Consider the following 19616-nt stretch of genomic DNA (forward strand, 5'->3'; position numbering starts at 1 on the left):
CTCAAGAATTATTACATCCTTGACTTTATGGCTAAGCTGGTTCCTGGGGATGGTGCTTTTCAAGATGTGGTTCCCTGGAACACCAGCATTAGAGTCACCCAGGGAGCTGGTTTAATTAAATGGCAGATTCCAGCTGGGCACAGTGGCTCATGCCTATAATCCCAGCAGTTTGGGAGGCTGAGGTGGGCAGATTACTTGAGGTCAGGAGATCGAGATCAGCCTGGCCAACATGGTGAAACCCTATTTCTACTAAAAATACAAAAATTAGCTGGGCATGGTGGCACACACCTGTAATCCCAGCTACTTAGGAGACTGAGGCAGGAGAATTGCTGGAACCTGGGAGGCAAAGGTTGCAGTGAGCCAAGATTGTGCCACTGAACTCTGGCCCAGGTGACAGAGCAAGACTCTGTCTCAAAAAATAAATAAAATAAAATAAATTGCAGATTCCTAATCTGCATGTCAGACCTACTGAGGACAATTATATGAGGTACACTCAGATCTCACATGTGTGAACCACCACCTTAGGAAGTTCAACAGGAAAACAACACAGCATGTCCATAATCTAGCAAGAAGAATGTCCCATGTTCTGATACGTTCAAGTCAGCTGGGACAGATCCTTCCTGGATGTCAATCATGGCCAGGCCCTGTGACCTCTATCAGAGTGGCAAGAAATCACTGGTCCCAGTGCTGTAGTTTCTAGGAAGGGCATTGTCTTGTGTTTAAAATGAATAGATACTAAACAGCATCCAGAATGCATGTTATTTATATTTTAATTTGTTCTATATTTAGATAAAGTTGGTCATGTTAAGTCTTGTAACTTAGTATTTTAGCAGGCACACTAAATGTTGGCAACGTGAAATTACATAATAAGCTTGGAGAAAACCATCCATTCTTACATTCTCAACACCGAGTCCATCTAGTAGCACTGAGGAATACTGAGGAGCATCTTTCAGAACTGTGGTCTTTCTCCAATCCCAGTTTGTGAAACACTGTCCTAGCTGACACTTTTACAAGTCAGTTTGGAACTGGCTGCATCTGAATTTTAGAGACACTCTACCAATAGGTTGTGGTAACTTTAGGATCTTCGATCACCCAACAAGCCCCAAATTACACATGCCAATATTTGCCACTATGTGCAGAGTCAGAAGCTTGATTCTTTTTCATTAATAGGAGTGTCAATTGTATGGAGAAACACTTGAAAAAGTTACTTGTGATACTAATTTATTCATAACAGAAAACTTCCTTGACAAAGGACTTTGAAGACAGGCTTTCAGCTAAGACATAGCTTCCCATGAGACTCACTTCCATGAGTGAAGTAATAGAGGGAAGACTTTGAAAGAAGTCATTGCCCCAGCACCTCCATCAGCAACATTTCTAACATGTCATTTTCATTATGTTAGAATGCATCACGCTACACCCGAGGAAAGCACTGTTGAGATGATAGTAGAGCAAATCAATCTACCAGCATTCTTTTGAGTTCTGTGGACTTTGGGACTGTGCCGGTTCCTGAAGAGGACACTATAGGTTCTTGGTCTGTGGCCTTCAGTGAGGAGGCGGATCAGTGAGGCATGGAGTCCTTCGAGAAGGCTTTCTAAAGGAAGTGGAACCTGTACTTTGGCTGTGCATTGAACTGGAAGAGATAAACGAACACGGGAAGACAAACTGGATTAGAAGAATAAGGCAGAATTCCAACCAAGGCACCACAGTGAAAGCAAGCATGGGACGTTCAGGGGCTGGGAGAGCCTGACTCTTTCCACAAGGGGAAACGTGTTGAGGGAGGTGGGAGATATGATTGGGTGGGCAGGATGACATAAAACTCTACAGTGCTATGTAAGCTAGGAAGAAGAATTTTAAGCATGTGTTGGTAGGAAACAGGACGTCACTCACGTTTCTGAAAATCTGAGAGCTGGCGTGAAGGCAGAACAGAATATGAATTATGAACCCAGAGTCAGCATCAAAGTGCATAGGTGTGAAGGTTGACGTTAGCTCTTGCATGCTTCGTGGCCTAGGCATCCACTTCAACTCCTCATGCTTTAGTTGCCATATATGTAAAATGAGAATAATAGTACTTCATAGAATTGTTGTGAAGATTAAATGAGAGGATGAATGGAAATCATTTAGCACAGTGCTAAGTGACTTGGAACAAGTGCTCCATAATGGTTGCTAGTGTAGCTATAAAATTGATCTGGTCTTGACATTTGATTTCTGAAGTCTGAGGTTCTGGAGGGTCACAGAGAAGACTAGTAGAGGAACTAGCTAGATATGAGGCAGGTAGAGATCCTAGAGTGGAATAATACAATTGTGACTGCAAAAGGATGGATGATTTGGAAAGAAAAGTATATGACTTAATCACGAATTAGGAAGAAGGGTTAAAAAGAGGGAATAGGTATAAGGTGACTCAAGTTTTGATTGCATTGATAAAGGTGGTAGGATTCTTAGAAGAAAAACCTGAGTTGTAGAGGAATCATGAGGAATTTCATTTTGGACGTGTTTAGTTGAAACTGATGGCAAGACTCCAAGTGGAATCATCCAGTGGCAAAATTGGGAATAATCAATGTAACTATGTATATACATGTTAGTGATATTGCTTTACAGTGCAGTGCAATATTTATATTGTTTTATATGTATGCAGGTATATACATACATGTTCTCACAAACTGAGCTACAGTAATCATCCAGTGGAAACTACAAAACTAAGAGAAGTTAGAAGACATGGACATTATGGAGACGAGAGCAGGACTGGAGGAGGAGATTTTCAAAGGCTTGATTGAAAAGAGCAAGGTTATCCAAGGACACTTGGAAACAGAGTGAGGCTAAAGGAATTAGCGATTAGCAAGGCCTAGAGAAGGAGTAGAGAGCCAGAAGAATTTGGAAGACAGAAAAAGAACAGAAAGTAAGCCAGAGATTTTTGGAAAATGAGTACTATTTCCAGCTATTTGTTACTGTTTTCTCCTTCCTAGAGGTTCTTTGCTCAGTAAAGTGAGCCTCGTATTAATTCTCTTATGTTTCGTGACAATTACAGAGACAATTTTTATATTATGCTAAGAAATATTAGGATATATATTAGGATATAAACAAGTGCATGAAATAGGGTTACAAATTTAAGTTGAGGACTGTCCGTTTTCCGTTTTCACCATCTTTTGATCAGGAAGAATTATATTTATGTTGTCCTTATTTCCTATAACTTTTAGTGCTAAAAATTCTCCTTGTTCAAAAGTTGAAGCTTTCTTGTATCAGTTTCCATTCTGAATTTATGTCAATTTCTTTGCAAACCCTGATTCTAACCATAGTGTATTCATTATCACTACCATTTTCTCAGTTTTTAAAAATAAAAGTGGTAAAATTGGAAGGAGGACAAGCAATAAAAACAAAAAAACTTTATTATTACCATGTTACTTTAAAACAACTGTAACTAACAGAGAAGCAACCAGTTTAATAGGTCTTATGTTAAACTAAACATGGGTTGCTTTTATCATAGAATGTTTAAAATTTTTTCCTAAAATTAGAATAGAGAATGTAGCTTTTCATTTATCATGCTTATTTCTTTAGTCACTCCTTCTCTATTTTTATTCTAAAATATGGAATAAATAGCTCTGTGAGCTAGTATATACTTTATACTGCAACTTTCAAAACTTTAAGCACATTATATACCAATTCCCAATGCCCAGGGACTCTTAGAGAGCTACTCTACCTTCAGGGGTAAAATTAATTGAAATCCCAATCTTTTAACAGTTCTCTCTTGGTTGAATGAATAGTTGCTGCTAAAAAGTAAGTCATTGAAGAAAGTCTGAATGTGTACAATGAAAGAAAAACTTAGATTGAGGAAGAGAGAAGTTATTTGCAGGACGTTTTAAATGGTTATTTAGAATTTCCCCCCCCTTTTAGGGGTTGAAGTTTGGGCACCCTTGGCCTATCTTATGGATTATCAAGCAAAGGCAGGGGCCTAGTGGAAGATTAAGTGCTGATTCTTCTCCCTCACTCCAGCTCCAGCCAGTGGCCACTCACAGAAGGCCCAGGAAATTTATGAGGGAAACATGCTTACCCCAGATTCTAGATTAAGATGATTTGATGCTCTCATCCACCAAGGATGCTTTCTGCTGCAAACTCCCTGCTGAAAGCAGCTTAAATAAATGGTATTTCATATTACAAGAAATTATAGGCTGAGCACGGTGACTCACATCTGTAATCCCGGCACTTTGGGAGGCCAGAGCAGGAGGATTGCTTGAGGCCAGGAGTTCAAGACCAGCCTGAGCAACGTAGCAAGACCCCCCCATCTCTACAAAAAAACTTTTAAAAATTAACCAGGTTTGGTGATATGTGCCTGTAAGTCCCAGCTACTTGGGAGGCTGAGGCAGGAGGATCGCTTGAGCCTGGGAGATCCAGGCCACAGTGAGCTATGATTACACCACTACACTCCAGCCTGGATGAAAAAAATAAATTTTGAGGTGGGGTGATTCTGAGGGAAATTTCAGCATCAGAATTCTGAATTCTGGCTTCTCTGCATACTCTTGGTGTTCCTCTCATGTTCTTAAGTAGCTAGCTCTTCCAAGAATCACTTCACACAGGCGGCATCCCGGGGAGGAGGGCCAAGCGCTCTCCTTTATACCGTAAGTTGTATCACATGACCATGCTTACACCTATCCCCAGCAAGGCAAATAAACTTGCCATGGCCAATTTAGACTTACCGATTTCACCATTCATAAACATTGCCACCTGAACCTGGGCAAAATTTATTTTTTATCAGCAGAGGAGAAGGAGGGAATATAACTCCTGCCACTTTCAGTCAATACAGCATTAACTTCCAGCTCCTATTCTAGCCCTAACTGGGGCCTGGGATCTGCAGCTAACCCGTTCCTAGAAAATGGTGCTTGTGCTGATTAAATTAGGTTGAGTGTTGGTTTGCCTGCTGGGGCTAATTATCGCTAGCGCTGCCTTTGGACCGGCTCTTTTCCCTAATTCCCAGACAGATCTCAGGAGCCTTTAAACTACCTGTTGGCTTTGTAGCTCATCAGCGCCTCCTCGTGGTGGGTCCTACAGGTAGGTGGGGAGGGAGGCCTCCTTCCACCTTCCATCTCAGGGCTTGGGCTTTATTTACATCACTGAAATGGAACGTTCCCTGGCAGCACTGGCAACTTTTCAGGAACCAAGCATTCTGGAAATACTCCACTCCTTTCCTACGAAACCAGTCCAAAATTTCTACTTAGCTGTTCCCAGAAAAGGATTGATAGAAGATGCGTTTTACCAGTGCTGTCTTGTTAGTATTTGCCACTTGCTGTGTTCAGGGGCGGGTTTGCATACTGCCTCAGCTCTGCACTTGCTTCCCACCTCCTGCTCCTGGACGTGGTCTTGGAAAGCAGCTCAGCTGCAGGCTCTGAGGATAAGGCTGCATTGCACACAAGTAGTGTACAGGTAACAGCTGCAGCTCCTGGGTCATATATATATTTAGAAGTTCACCTGAGGCCAACAGGATTTAGAAGCAACTTTCCAAATTACCAGCTGAAGCTGGAGGCTGCTATTTTAATTTCACTCCCTCTGTACTCTGGTTAAGAGAGCCACCACATGCCATGAGTACCTTTTTATGGTATCTTCCCTCCTGGACTTCATGCAACAAAATTTGCTCTGTGCTCATTCAGGTCACATTCCCGTGACCTGACTGATATGCACTGAAACTAGCTTTTTAGTAAATTCACATCTGACTTGAGAGGATCTATTTTTATTTTAAGTTGCATGGACCTAGCAAAGAATTATGGGCTCTAGATATAAATTGTGGCTTTTGAGTTGCTTTAGCCAAAAGGAGGGTTCTAGGCCACCTCAGAGCCACAAGGCTTTGCCACCCATTTCATTAACCCAGGCCAGACCTCAGCCTCCTGGCAGTGGGTGGGTAAGAACTCCTTTTCCTGGTTGTTTTAAATTTATAGAATTGAATTTCAGTGTCAGTTTATTGCTGTACTGTACTTGCTCAACTTAGACACATGGATAAACTACTTTATTTCTGTAAAAATATTTATGCTATTAATTTTATATTGTCGCACATTTTTAAAGGGATTATGATCCATTTTGTAATTAATTTAGGGACATGTGAATTTGATAATAATTTTATCTTAGCTTTAGTAATAAACTCAAGAAATAAATTCCCACATTTTTCTTTACCTTCGCTCTGCAAATCACCCATGTTTATAGTATGACAATCAAATTTTTTATGTTCAAACATTATTAGCACATGGAATTTTGCATAAATTAGGTAGCAATACCTTGTAGTTATGATGGGCACTACATTCTTGCTCTACTACTTTCTGAAGACATAGAGCCGCCTGTTTAGTTGGAAATCTTAACTAAAGATAATTCAGAAATAGTTATCTTTAAAACCTTGCCGAGATGTTATTCAAATTAATGTTTATCTTTCTCAGAAAAGAAATATTTCTCAACTGTACTAATAGAATCACCTTGATCATTGAGTTTTTTTACTTAAAAATTAACACACAACAGTTATTACTAGAATCAAGTTTAGAATTTAATGAGACTAATTCTCCTAGGATCTTTTGGAAGCTGTTTTATTGAAGTACAGGAATTACTAAGTAGAGTAAACATTACCCTTATGACTTGAGAATGAATCGTGCTTTCCACCCAGATAATTCTTTCATGAAAAATAGTGTACCAGGAAAAATGACTGTGTATATCACTTTAAAAATAATTAAACAAAATTATGGTTGTTATGTTATTTTCCATTTGGATGACTCTATTTTTTCTTGTTGTTCTAGAAAGGTATACATGAGTGGAATTTTAGTGCCTCTTCTGTCAGGGGAGTGAGGTAAGTTTCCTTGGTACATTTTGTTTACTTGTAAGATATTTTTTTCCACTATTCATGAGCTGGATAGAACTTTTAATCATGATTTTAAAATACAAAGAATGTCAAGAATCATTCAATTGGTGGAAACACCCGACCTTCTTCAGCGTCACTATCTCCAATGGGAAAAGATTTGCAACAAAATGTTCACTGCTGGTTGAGCTGACTCTGTGCTCGTGACCTACTTAAAATATGGTAACTGTGGGGTAAATGTGAACTGTGGACCAGAATCAAAATGTAGATAACACTCAGCCATGTGGAGTTCCTCTTTAGTGGAGCTGTTGGTTTATATAATAGGATGATTTTCTGTCCTTTTGGTATACCAGGAACTCATCTCCCCTTGCATGGGTCCAAAGCACACATGCCATCTACCAGAATATATCCTGCCACTAATTTTATTTATTTTATTTTATTTTATTATTTTTTATTTGTGAGACAGAGTTTTGCTCTTGTCGCCCAAGCTGGAGTGCAGTTGACATGATCTCTGTTCACTGCAACCTCCGCCTCCCAGGTCCGAACGATTCTCCTGCCTCAGCCTCCCAAGTAGCTAGGATTACGGGCACACGACACCATGCCCAGCTAATTTTTGTATTTTTAGTAGAGACAAAGTTTCACCATGTTGGCCAGGCTGGTCTGAAACTCCTGACCTCAGGGATCTGCCCGCTTCAGGCTCCCAAAGTGCTGGGATTACAGGTGTGAGCCACCCCACCCAGCCCCTGCCACTAATATTAATAACTTCAGATGATAAGGAGTCCATTTAAAAAACAAAACAAAACTTTCCGTGAGGTCACTTTTCCTGCAATGATCTTGAGATTACAGTGGTGAACTTCAGTTTGGTTTAGTTCTGACTGCTGTCCCAATGCCAGTAGCTCAGAAAATGCCATTTCTTGGGATTTAGAAATAAGATTTTTTTTTTTTTTTAAAGAATCAAGAGTCAGTGGTTAAGTCTTTAAATAATTGTTCTATTGAAGCTCATGCTGAATCAACTCTTGCAAATTTCAAACCAAGTTAGATGTGCTTACCACTGTTTACCCCCACATCATAGCAATGAGAGACAACAGATTTTTGCAGTCTGGTTATGCAATATCCTGTTGCTTTTGGAATAATAATAATTGGTTTTATTAAAGCATAAATTGGTACAGCGGTCTGAGTCACTAATAATTGGAGTTCTCCTGGTAAAGCTACCTGTTACCTCATGAATGATCTGAACAGAAAGAAGCAAGATGATGGACTGACTCATATATCTTTTGGTCGATACTTTCTCAAATAAAGCTGTACTCTTAATATTTACTTTTTAAAGCCAGTCATTAGCAAGGCACTCACTATTTATTGCTGCATTTTTAAGCAATCCACTAAGAAAGTATGGTAAATGTAAATTTCACTTTATCATATCTATTTTCCAGTGAATACATTTTCTTTAATTAGGTGTGGTAGCCCTATGTAACAGTTGTTGTGATTTATGACTTAGACATAGGCTGCTAGTATCTGACTATTGCTGGCTTATATGCTGAGAAACTTGAGTTGTAGTCTGTGACTTCAAAGAGAGCTCATTTTTCCTGGCCTCCTCCTCCATAAAGAAGAGATGACAAACTATGGAAGAAAATCCAACTAGGTCAGCAGCTTGCCTTGCGTCACCTCAGAACTTGCACAGCTCGAGTTAGTGGGCATTAACTGAGCACGAGCTGCGTGTCAAATGTTGAGTCCTGTTCTGCCAAAGATACAAAAATGACTAAGACATCAACTCCTCTCTTGAAGAAGTCACAGCCCAGCAGGGAGAGGAACAGACATTTAACAACTCATGACAATACAGTGTGAGAAGAGCAATGAAAGAAGTAAACTCAGAAACACAGGTGTAAGAGGAAGTCTTTCTGTTTAGGGCAGAAGTAGGGCAGGGAGAGAAGGTAAGGTCTAAGCTGGGCCTTAAATCGTGAATAGAGTTTCTTTTAAAAGTAAAAGACGACATACATTCCAAATGGAAGGAACAGCAGGCACAAAGGCATAAAATAAGGGTTGACAAACTATGCCCCATGGACTACATCTGGTCCCCCACCTGTCTTGTAAATAAAGTTTTATTGGAACATAGCCATGTTCATTCATTTATGCATCCTCTTAGGCAGCTTTCATGCTTCAGCAGCAGAATTACATGGTTTGGCCTGCAAAACCTAAAGTATTTTACTATCTGGCCTGTTACAGAAAATGGTTGCCAATCTCTGGCATAAAACAGCATGGCCTAGTGGGCTGACTCAAAACTGTTTCATATTGCCATAAAGTCAGCCACTCACTGAGTCCTAACCGAGCGCACTTGTGCATTGCTTCACTCCTCTAAAATCTCTATTAACGAATGAGGTGCTTTTACTGCCTCCACAAATTGCCTGCCTAGCTTTGGAAACATTTCATTGTTCTACAGATTGCGTAGCACCAGAATCACTGAGGTCGGCCAGCCAGTTGATATTTATGCTTTTCCTCCCAGCACACAGAATACTGTAGTAGGCAGGATGCCTTTCCCTGCTCTGTTGAAAGGATGTGTAGTTTACGTGTGCTTACAACACCCTAGAGCAGACCTCTCTGCAGACATGAGGAGGAGGACACCTCTCAGAAGAGTAAATAATTTTAGTAGTGTGGTGCAGGAAATGTCACTTTGTAAAGTGCTATTTATAACTGCTTGTTATAAACAACGTAGATATAAATGGGATTGAATTTAAAACTTATTTCTTTTTCATCATAGGACCATAGAAGAATTGGTAGTTCTCTGAATAATGCTTTTTTGTTTGTTTGTTTCAGTATTTCTAAATTTGAAGAAAGATGCTGCTTTCTTTATGTGCTCCACAATTCTGATGATTTCCAAATCTATTTCTGTACAGAACTTCATTGTAAAAAGTATGTATTAATCATTGTGTGTGAAAAAGATTCTTCTTACCTGATCATTATTTTCAACTCATGAGTGAACATGTACCTCCTGTGAAGAATTCTTGGCTATGTGGTTATAGAAATATTTTATTTGGGCTAATATTTTATAATTATGTCATAAATTTAACAGATTTTGGGGGGGTTTCTTTAATAAGTCAAACTTTATCTTAGTCATAACTTATTTTCCCACAGATGAAACATTAACCAAGACTTATTGGTTAATTGTTAAATATTATAATGCATACTTTAAGTGCTCACTTACTGATATAAATCATCTCAGTATTATATACAATAGTATCTCTTTACCTTGGCTCATATTAGTTAGATTCACCTGGTAAGCTTTGAAAAAACATACATGGCCCCCACCTCAGACTAATTATATTGGACATTCTGGTGGGGGGAAGCCTGGGTTAAGAGCTGGTGATCTGATCTATGCCAATAAAAGAGATCATCCAAAAATCCATGGACTGCATTGTATGTTTGTGTTTTTCTCCATTGTATGTTTCTCTTGGGCTAATAATTAAATTCTTCTTACTTCTTTAGAACACTATGATTGACTGTGGGAAACTAGAGAAGTGAGTGATAATTTAGAAGCCAAAGTATAGGTGAAAGTTAGTTTGGACTCAGAATTTTGCTGGGGATTGCTCTTATTTAAATAATTACTATTTAACTTCATTATAAATGACTGATACGCTAGCTACAATATACAGTCGTTCATTTTTATCTTGGTGTGAAAAAGAAAAGTGTTTGTTGAATCCACAATTCTTGGCTCAAGCTTTATCTTTATTATCATAAAACATATGGTAAGGGAAAAAAAACACTTGGAAATAAGAAAATTCCTAGCTCTTGTATGGACTAATTCTCCACTTACACTTAAACTCTCAAGTCTGTTGACTTACTTCTATGATAATTACAGCTAAGATTTATGAAGTGTGTGCCCCAGGACGAATATTTCAGTCTTCAAAGAAACCCCATTAGATGGGTAGTATTAATATCTGTATTGAAAAGAATAAAAAAAGTAGTCCTGGGGAGTATAGCCTAAAATCATGTAGTCAATAAGCATAAAAATCTGGGGTTTGAACCAGGCACAGGAGACTTCAGAATGCAAGCTTCTGAAAATTACACTAGTGCTCCCATCCCACTGCTGAGTGTTATATTCTGCCTAGAGATGTTCATACTGAAAATGTTTACATGAGTGGCTGATGCAAATCCTTAACCCAGCTCTTAAATTGTGTCTGTAAGACCAGATTTTTTTTCTTTTGATCTTTCACTTTATTCTTCCTCTTGGTTGAACTAGCTTTTCTCTCTCACTCGTTGTGCTGTTTAATCATCATGAGTGCATACTGTTATTCCAATCATGCTTGGGAATTTTTTTCTTGTCATGGACCTTCAAGAAATGTGTATAGAGATAGGAAGAGTGAGGAAGTTGACACCACATGAGAACTCCATCATTGGGGTCCAAGTTCCAAGACAGACTTTGTTCATCATCATGATCTCAATGACCAGAACAGTTCTTTATCCTAGTAGACACTCAGTGAGTATTTGTTGAATGAATAGATGGATGGGTGGGTAAGAAAGATTCTGAGTTGTGTTAGGGAAACTTTTCTTGTCACACCATAACCTGCTCTTCCCTTGGGCTGGCATCGCATAGCTTGACCTGCCTGTGGGATCATCAGCCCTTGTGCACAGTGCTTCCCGGCTTTATGTCTGTGAACCATCAGCCTCCTCTCTGAACGGACTAGCCACAGCGATCAGGATGCCAATCTGTTTGTCACCGTAATCACTTTGCTTGTCTCTGAAATGGTCTCCAGAAAAAAAAAAAAAAAAACTTTCCAAGAAGAGTTCCTGAAGAAAAATGTATTTGAAGTGAGGCATTAGGTTAGAAATTTCTAGAAAATTCTATCAACCTGTATTTTCTTTTTGAAAAATTGTATTTTTCACATGATCGTGATAGTGTGTTATTGCCTGGTTCTAGAAACTCTCTTAGCTCTTAGTTTTGGTTCTGAAGTCACTTTAAGATGTACTTGCTTATATTTACTATTGTTTGTGTTATGGATGCTAATGTGCTAACTTGTATTGTAGGTTTTTTGAGATGGTGAACACCATTACCGAAGAGAAGGGGAGAAGCACAGAGGAAGGAGACTGTGAAAGTGACTCGCTGGAGGTAATGACTTAGGTGTCCATCTACATTTAGAGTTCATTTTAAAACAAACTATTTGAAGCCTTACTGAGGCAGGAGGCAGGGTGTATGAAGGGTAGGAGACTATCTTTCCTTTAATGTTAAAAACAACTTCTGGAATCCCTTTGGTAAAAAAGGGCTAAAAAGTTAACATTGGAGAATTTTTATTCCGTAGCACCAAGTGTTAGCATTTAACTTATCTGATAGCAAGTAACTATGCTTTATCTATGACAGCGTCAACGCATGGGCCACGGTGTCCTTACACATTTTCTATTCTCCTCTGAGATACGTGCAATTCAGACAAAGAAGATTCAGTGAAGATTCTGGTTGATAGCACCCTTGTGGCAGGCATTAATATGCTACCCAGAGAACCTGAAACCATGGAAGATTAATGGAATTAAGAGAGGAGGGGATAACAGTTACTTCAAATGTTGTTCCTTTCAACTGGAATCCTTTTACTAATGTCTGATGGACACAGATCACTATGGATACCTACTTTTATATGGTTTTTGTTTTTATTTTTGTAGAGACTTGCTCTCGTTATGTTGCCCAGACTGGTCTTGAATTCCTGGGCTCAAGCAGTCCTCCCACCTCAGCCTCCCAAAGCACTAGAATTACAGGCATGAGCCACTGCACCTCACTGCTGGATACCTACTTTTAGTTTGTGTCCATTTTCTCTGCCATGTCTGCTGTGTGAAGAGGAGCCTTCCTCCACTGCAAGGACCAATGCTAGAGTGTGTCAAGAATGCTGACTTCAGCATCTTCAGTGTCTGAAGGATGACACTTCTCCAGGCTTGACACATGGCCACCATTTTCTCCAAGCTCTTCCCAGTGTTTGACTTGGGAGAGAACTCTGAATCCAAGTATCTTAGTCCACTGGGCTGCTATAACAAAATACCATAAACAATATGGCTTATAAACAGCAGACATTTATTTTCTTATAGTTCTGGAGGCTGGGAAGTCCAAGATCAAGGTGCTGGTAGATTCAGTGTCTGGTGAGGGCCTGTTCTTCTTAGAAGGTGCCCTCTTGCTGTGTCCTTACATGATAGAAGAAGCTGACTAGCTCTCTGTGGTCTCTCTTACAAGGCCACTAATGTTACTCTGCTCTGCCTTCAAGACCTAATCACCTCCCAAAGGCCTCACCTCCTAATAACCAGCACCTTGGGGTTATGATTTCAACATAGGAATTTGGAGAGGACACAAATACTCAGTTCATACCTCCAAGCCATACTGAAAATTATATTTTTAATGTTAAAGTAAAATTGAAGAAACTGTCACTCACCAGTCTAATTGGCATACTTATTTATTAGATCACATTGATAATGTCATCTCATAAACTAAAATTTTTATAAAAACACTGAATTAGTAAGGTAACAGTTGAGAAAAACTTTTAATATAATCAATGGTTTGTTTTTTGAGACCAGCTCTTGCTCTGTTGCCCAGGCTGGAGTTGGAGTGCGGTGGCACAGTCATGGCTCATTGTAGCCTCTTGACCTCCTGGGCTCAGCAATCCTCCCACTTCAGCCAGGGCATGCCACCACACCCAGCTAACTTTTTGTTGTTGTTTTTTTTTGTTTTTTTTGGTGGAGATGGGAGTTCACTTTGTGGCCCAGGTTGGTCTTGAACTCCTGGGCTCAAGCAGTTCTCCCACTTCGGCCTCCCAAAGTGCTGGGATTATAGGGATAAGCACCACACCTGGCCTATAATAATAGCCAGTTGTTAACTCTGCCTGTAGTTAAGTTCTATGATTATCTAGCAATTGTATAGCTTTAATATTTGGAGTTAAGCCTAAGGCCCTTTCATTAAAGTTGTTAAAAGATGACAGACCTAATTTGGAAAAAAAAAATTCCTATGCATTAGCTTGCTGTCTATAGAAGTAATAGATAATACTTCTTATTTTTGTATGTTTTATATTTTACAGTTTTTTATTTCTTATTCAAGCGATTGTTAGGAATTAGCTTTCTTGACTCCTACTTCAGGGCTCGTTTGATTATACCTTGTTATCTCTGTTTCTGTGTTACATTTTGCATCAGTTGATACACAGCAGTTTGCCAAGGTAAAACTTAAAGAAATTGAAAATGAAACAATTCTATCAATAATATAGAATTATGAAGGGGATGACTGGAAAATTCATAAAGTCTTCTGCAATGCTACAAATTTCTGGCTTTTCTTTTTTCTTTTTTTAACCAGAGATAGTTATCCTTTGTTTCATACCCTCCTTTCAGGAATTAACTGCTTCTTACCCAAAATATGCGTAGCCTAGCCAGGCTGTGGTAACCGTATTACACAAGGTTGGTCTTTATAACCGATTGAATCAACCGTTCGCAGGCTCTACTCTGGGAACTATTCTAAAAACCATATGCATAGCTTAACACAGCTTTAATTGCCTTCGAATTTAGCTAGCTGATTTTTCTAAGCCCCAGGTTTCTATAATGTAAAGGAAGAAAGGGGTGAAGACTTTTCAAAGAGCTAGCAGGTGGACCCAGTCCCAGATCCCCTATTCTGTATGCAGTAGTATATGGGTGAGCTTTGTGAGAGACCCTCCCTAATTAGGCAATTCTGTGCAAGCACTGGGAAACACTCTCACCAACTGAAGAAGGAGGGAAATGCTAAGGTTTCTTCCTAGTAATATCCAGAGAGTTTTAGTCAGTCTGCTGACCTCACAAAACACAGCTTGTATCATATTGCTCTGATTCATCAAAGTGCGCCTAACAGCCTTTTCAAGCAAGTGCAAAGATTCTATTTTAACATTAGAAAACATTCTGTCATGCCTGTAATCCCAGCACTTTGGGAGGCTGAGGCGGTTGGATCACGAAGTCAAGAGTTGGAGACCAGCCTGGCCAACATGACGAAACCCCGTCTCTACTAAAAATATGAAAAATTAGCTGGGCATGGTGGCAGGTGCTTGTAATCCCAGCTACTCAGGAGGCTGAGGCAGGAGAATCACTTGAACCCGGGAGGCAGAGGTTGCAGTGAGCCAGGATTGTGCCACTGCACTCCAGCCTGGGTGACAAGAGTAAAACTTCATCTCAATAAAAAAGAAAAGAAAACATTCTGAAGTCGGGTGTGGTGGCTCATGCCTGTAATCCCAGCACATTAGGAGGCTAAGGTCGGTGGATCACTTGAGGCCAGGAGTTTGAGACCAGCCTGGCCAACATGGTGAAACCCTGTCTCTACTTAGCTGATCATGGTGGCGTGCACCTGTAGTTCCAGCTACTCAGGAGGCCAAGGCAAGAGAATCGCTTGAACCTGGGAAGTGGAGGTTGCAGTGAGCCGAGATCGCACCATGGCACTCCAGCCTGGGCTACAGAGTGAGACTTGGTCTCAAAAAAAAAAAAAAGAAAACATTCTTACATTTCTATCCTTTGCATTTCATTAGATTAATGTAAAATTTCTGACCCAGAATGGCTTCTACAGTATTCCCAATGGACTTTAGAGCCTGTAGGAAGAATTCAAGCAGACTGGCTTCAAGAGTCTTGGCTTAGTTTGCCGTTGTGCCAGCTAGTGATATTGCTGATGTTTTTTGTGGGTGTTCTGTTAGCAAAACATGAATGCATGCATGTTTACAGGGATGCTCTCGACTGGAGGATGATGAGATCCATCATGGTTGTCCCTCTCCCTGAATGTCCTTTCGTAGCCAGGGCACCTTTCCAATATGAATTATTAAGCCTTAACATATATTTTTGCATAACTTATAACTCTCCATTATGTATTTAGTTACATTTCTTAGATGCTTTCAACATTCTTTATTAAAGTCATTTTATCAGCATCCTGCATATTTGATTTAAATGAATTCTTTAATTTCATTACCACAAACTGAACTCAAACTTCAGCCCATGAATAACAAACTAAAAATAATTCCTCCACTTCCAGTTCTTTACAGTGGAAACAAGAAGAATTACTTTAGAGATGGTCTTAACACAATAGTTAAGATTTGTATGCAGAATAATTATTTTCGGATGTTTACCTCAGTTGAAGGTAGAATTAGAATTGTTTCAATACATGTGTCAATTATCCTTGAAGCCTTTGGCTACCTTGGCCCAGAACAAAATAAAAATGTTGGAAAGGTCAGGAAATGCTACTTCATGTTTTTAACTTCACTTAGGGTGTTGTCAGCAGTCAGCAAACAGTAACTATTAATGTGGTTCTATAAACTACAAATGTGAAACTAATTCCTAGAATTTGAAAGACTTCTTAGAAGCCCAAAGCAAGAACTGTTTTTCGTTCTGACTGGAACAATAAAGTTTATTTGAAGCAGTACAACTGTGGGAGGGATTCGGCTTCTTTCAGGTCACCAGCCCCTTCTTCCTTCTGATTCAAGCTGGATCTACTAAGAACTCCAGGCTGGGGTCAGGAGCCTTGGGCCCTGGTTCTGACTTTGCCAGCAGTCAGTTTCATAACCCCAAAGTTCATACTCCTGCTGGGCTAAGATTACTTCATTCCTTAAGTTAGAGTTGAAAAGATTATTTTTTTTTTGAGACAGAGTCTCGCTCTTCACCCAGGCTGGAGTGCAGTGGCATGATCTCGGCTCACTGCAACCTCCGCCACCTGGGTTCAAGCAGTTCTTCCAGCGCAGCCTCCTGAGTAGCTGGGATTACAGACGCCCACCATCATGCCCAGCTAATTTTTGTATTTTTAGTAGAGACACGGTTTTACCATGTTGGCCAGGCTGGTCTTGAACTTCTGACCTCAGGTGATCTACCCGCCTTGGCCTCCCAAAGTGGTGGGATTACAGGCGTAAGCCACCGCACCAGGCCAAGAGCAAGAAGATCTTTAATGTCATTTCCTACCTCTAATTTTAAAAATAATATCCAAGATTGGTATAAATTGTACAAGGTTATTTCAAACATAATGCAATACCACTTCTCAGAGATGGACTTTTCTGTCTTTTAACAGAAAGAAAATCAGTTTCTTTTGATTCAAAGTTATGCTTTTTGACTCAAGGATCATGAACTCATATCTTAAGTAATTTAATATGTTATTATTATAATACATTTATATTGAAATCATCAAACAATTGATGAGAGTTAACCAGCCTTGGTCTCCATTGTTCTTCTTCCTGCCTTCCACGTCTTCATTAAGAGTAGAGGCATCTACCCAGTAACCCAAGCCAGTTTCCTGAGAAACCCCTCTCAATCCCCTCTTAATCCCTCATGCCTGTTCTTTCCTGCAGCCCCTTCATTTCATCTTCTTGGTCACTCCCCTGATCTCAGGTCTTCACCCTCTATCATAGCTTAACATGTCTCATGATTTGTCTCTGTTATCAGAGAAATCTCTCATACAGATTTAATCCTGTGACTCCCCAAATTAAAAACCTTTGATGCTTCTTTTTGTTTTTTGATACAGAGTCGCATTCTGTTGCCCAGGCAGGAGAGCAGTGGTGCAATCTCCGCTCACTGCAATCTCCGCCTCCTGGGTTCAAGCAATTCTCCTGCCTCAGCCTCCTAAGTAGCTAGGACTACAGGCATGCACCACAATGCCCAGCTAATTTTTGTATTTTTAGTAGAGATGGAGTTTCACCATGTTGGCCAGGCTGGCTTTGAATCCTGACCTCAAGTGATCCGTCCACTTGGGCCTCCCAAAGTGCTGGGATTACAGTCACCACGCCCAGCTGATGCTCCTTTTTGTAGAAGGAGGTATTTGCACCATACAACATTCTCACCCTTCTGGCTGTAGCTTCCCCTTTGCTTTCCACCCTGTGGTCCAGTGGTGCCAACCTCCTTTCCACTTTCCAGGTGGCCATGCTTCTCCGACCTCTGGGCTTGACATGCAGATGCCCAACCTCACAAGCTTTTCTGCTCAGTCCCACTTAGTGACCAAAGCCTTATTTTTTCAGATCCAGGTCCTGTGTCCTTTTCTTTTTGAATCATTTCTCAACTCCCCATCTTACTTTTCTCTGTTCTCTAGCATTTTGGCCCACTCCTCTGGCCTAGCTCTTCTCAATGCATTGTAATCTGGTAGCCAGCACTGGACTGGACTGTTAATGTCCCATGGCAGGATGGTGGCTTTATGCCCTTTTTAATCACATGAGCTCGCATGGTGCCAGGTGTCCAAGCAGAAGAGATTCAGTCTGAAGGGTTTGAAGCTGGGCAGTGACAAAACCAGAGTTGTTTTAATATTAGGTTGTAGCAATAATGGCAAAAACCACAATTACTTTTGTACCAACCTAATAGCTCAAACTGGGAGGAGAGAGATATGGATGGGAGAAGGCCTCCCATCCATATGGACCTCTCTGCTTGAGCCCGAGAGGTCAAGGCTGCAGTGAGCTAGGATTGCGCCACTGCAGTCCAGCCTTGGTGACAGAGCCAGACCCTATCTAAAACAAAAGAAAAAAAGTGACATTATTTTCGTTTGACTCAAATATCTGCAGGGTGATGAAAGACCTTACTGTTTTCTTTTCTGATGATTGGACTCATATACCTTAGTAATTATGGTTTAGAATTTATTTCAGTCAGTTTGGAATCATCATGTAGAAAACTTTTTTTTAACATCCTATTTCTATTTTTGTACAGATATGAAACTGAATACTCAGTTACTTCCCTGACTGAGAAAATACATCACTTATAGTGTTGTATGATAGGAGTATCAATTTGTTATTCATTCATTCATTCTGTTGGGAACAGGGAAAAACCTTTTTCTTCTGCCAGCTTATTATGTTCAATGGTCAGGGGCCTGCAAATTAACTGACAAAAGACAAGTTAACAGGAGAACAGACAAACTTTATTCTTTTGTTTTGTTTTGCTTTTCAAACAGAATCTCCCTCTGTCCCCCAGGCTGGAGTGCAGTGGTGCGATCTCGGCTCATTGCAGCCTCGATCTCTTGGGCTCAAGTGATCCTCTCACCTCAGCCTTCTGAGTAGCTGGGACTACAGGTGTGCACCACCACACCTGATTAATTTTTGTATTTTTTGTAGAGACAGGGTTTCACCATGTTGTCTAAGCTGGTTTTGAATTGCTGGCATCAAGCACTCTGCCTGCCTCAGTCTCCCAAAGTGCTGAGATTACAGACGTGGCCCACCGTGCCTAGCCAAAGTTTATTCATGTAGTCAATGCTAAGTCAATGAAAGAGACTTACACAAAGAATTGGCTCCCTAAACAGCTACAGTTGAGTGTTTATATATCATCTTAGTAAGAAAGAGGGTTAGGACTTTAAGAAAGTGTATGGTGGGGAACTAATGAGAAACAAGTGTGAGGAACAGAAAGTTTTGATAAGGTTTTGTTTATGCAACATCTCCTCTAGGTGCAAGTGGTCCATCTCTCCTCTTTGGTCATTAACCTCCTGGAGGTTATATTTTAGGAGGCATTGCTTATGTCTGCAAAAGAAGTTTAGATCAGGTTTTTTTCTGCTGCTGCTGTTTTTCTGATGTTTTCAGCCTAAAATCATCTTCTTGCACATCAGTGGGTCCCAGTGGATCTCGCTAATGCACTCACATAGTTTTTGGACAGCTATTGAGTGGTAGGCATGATTCTATGTGCTGGAGAGACGGCAGAGAACAAAATGGAGAAAAATTCCTGCTCTCACTGAGCTTACATGCTCTCATCTAAGTCCTAATCGGGTTCAACTCTGCTTAGCTTCCGAGATCAGAAGAGATTGGACGCATTCAGGGTGGTATGGCTGTAGACTGAGCTTACTTTCTAATGAGAGACGGACAATAAACACAAATAAGTAAAATACCATCTATAGTAT

General features: G+C 40.2%; 1 protein-coding gene across 3 annotated transcripts in view; it reads left to right on the forward strand.

Annotated features, from left to right (window-relative positions):
* Window positions 1-19616, forward strand: part of MAP3K5 (mitogen-activated protein kinase kinase kinase 5) — a 252403-nt gene that overhangs the window by 153902 nt on the left and 78885 nt on the right. For all 3 annotated transcript variants that reach the window (XM_030928710.1, XM_010379481.2, XM_030928711.1), the window contains 3 exons: window positions 6759-6808; window positions 9626-9721; window positions 11834-11915. In XM_030928710.1, the coding sequence (XP_030784570.1) occupies window positions 6759-6808; window positions 9626-9721; window positions 11834-11915 (228 nt within the window). The remainder of the gene's footprint in view (window positions 1-6758; window positions 6809-9625; window positions 9722-11833; window positions 11916-19616) is intronic.

This window comes from Rhinopithecus roxellana, chromosome 4 (assembly GCF_007565055.1).
Source record: "Rhinopithecus roxellana isolate Shanxi Qingling chromosome 4, ASM756505v1, whole genome shotgun sequence".
Taxonomy (NCBI): Eukaryota; Metazoa; Chordata; class Mammalia; order Primates; family Cercopithecidae; genus Rhinopithecus; species Rhinopithecus roxellana.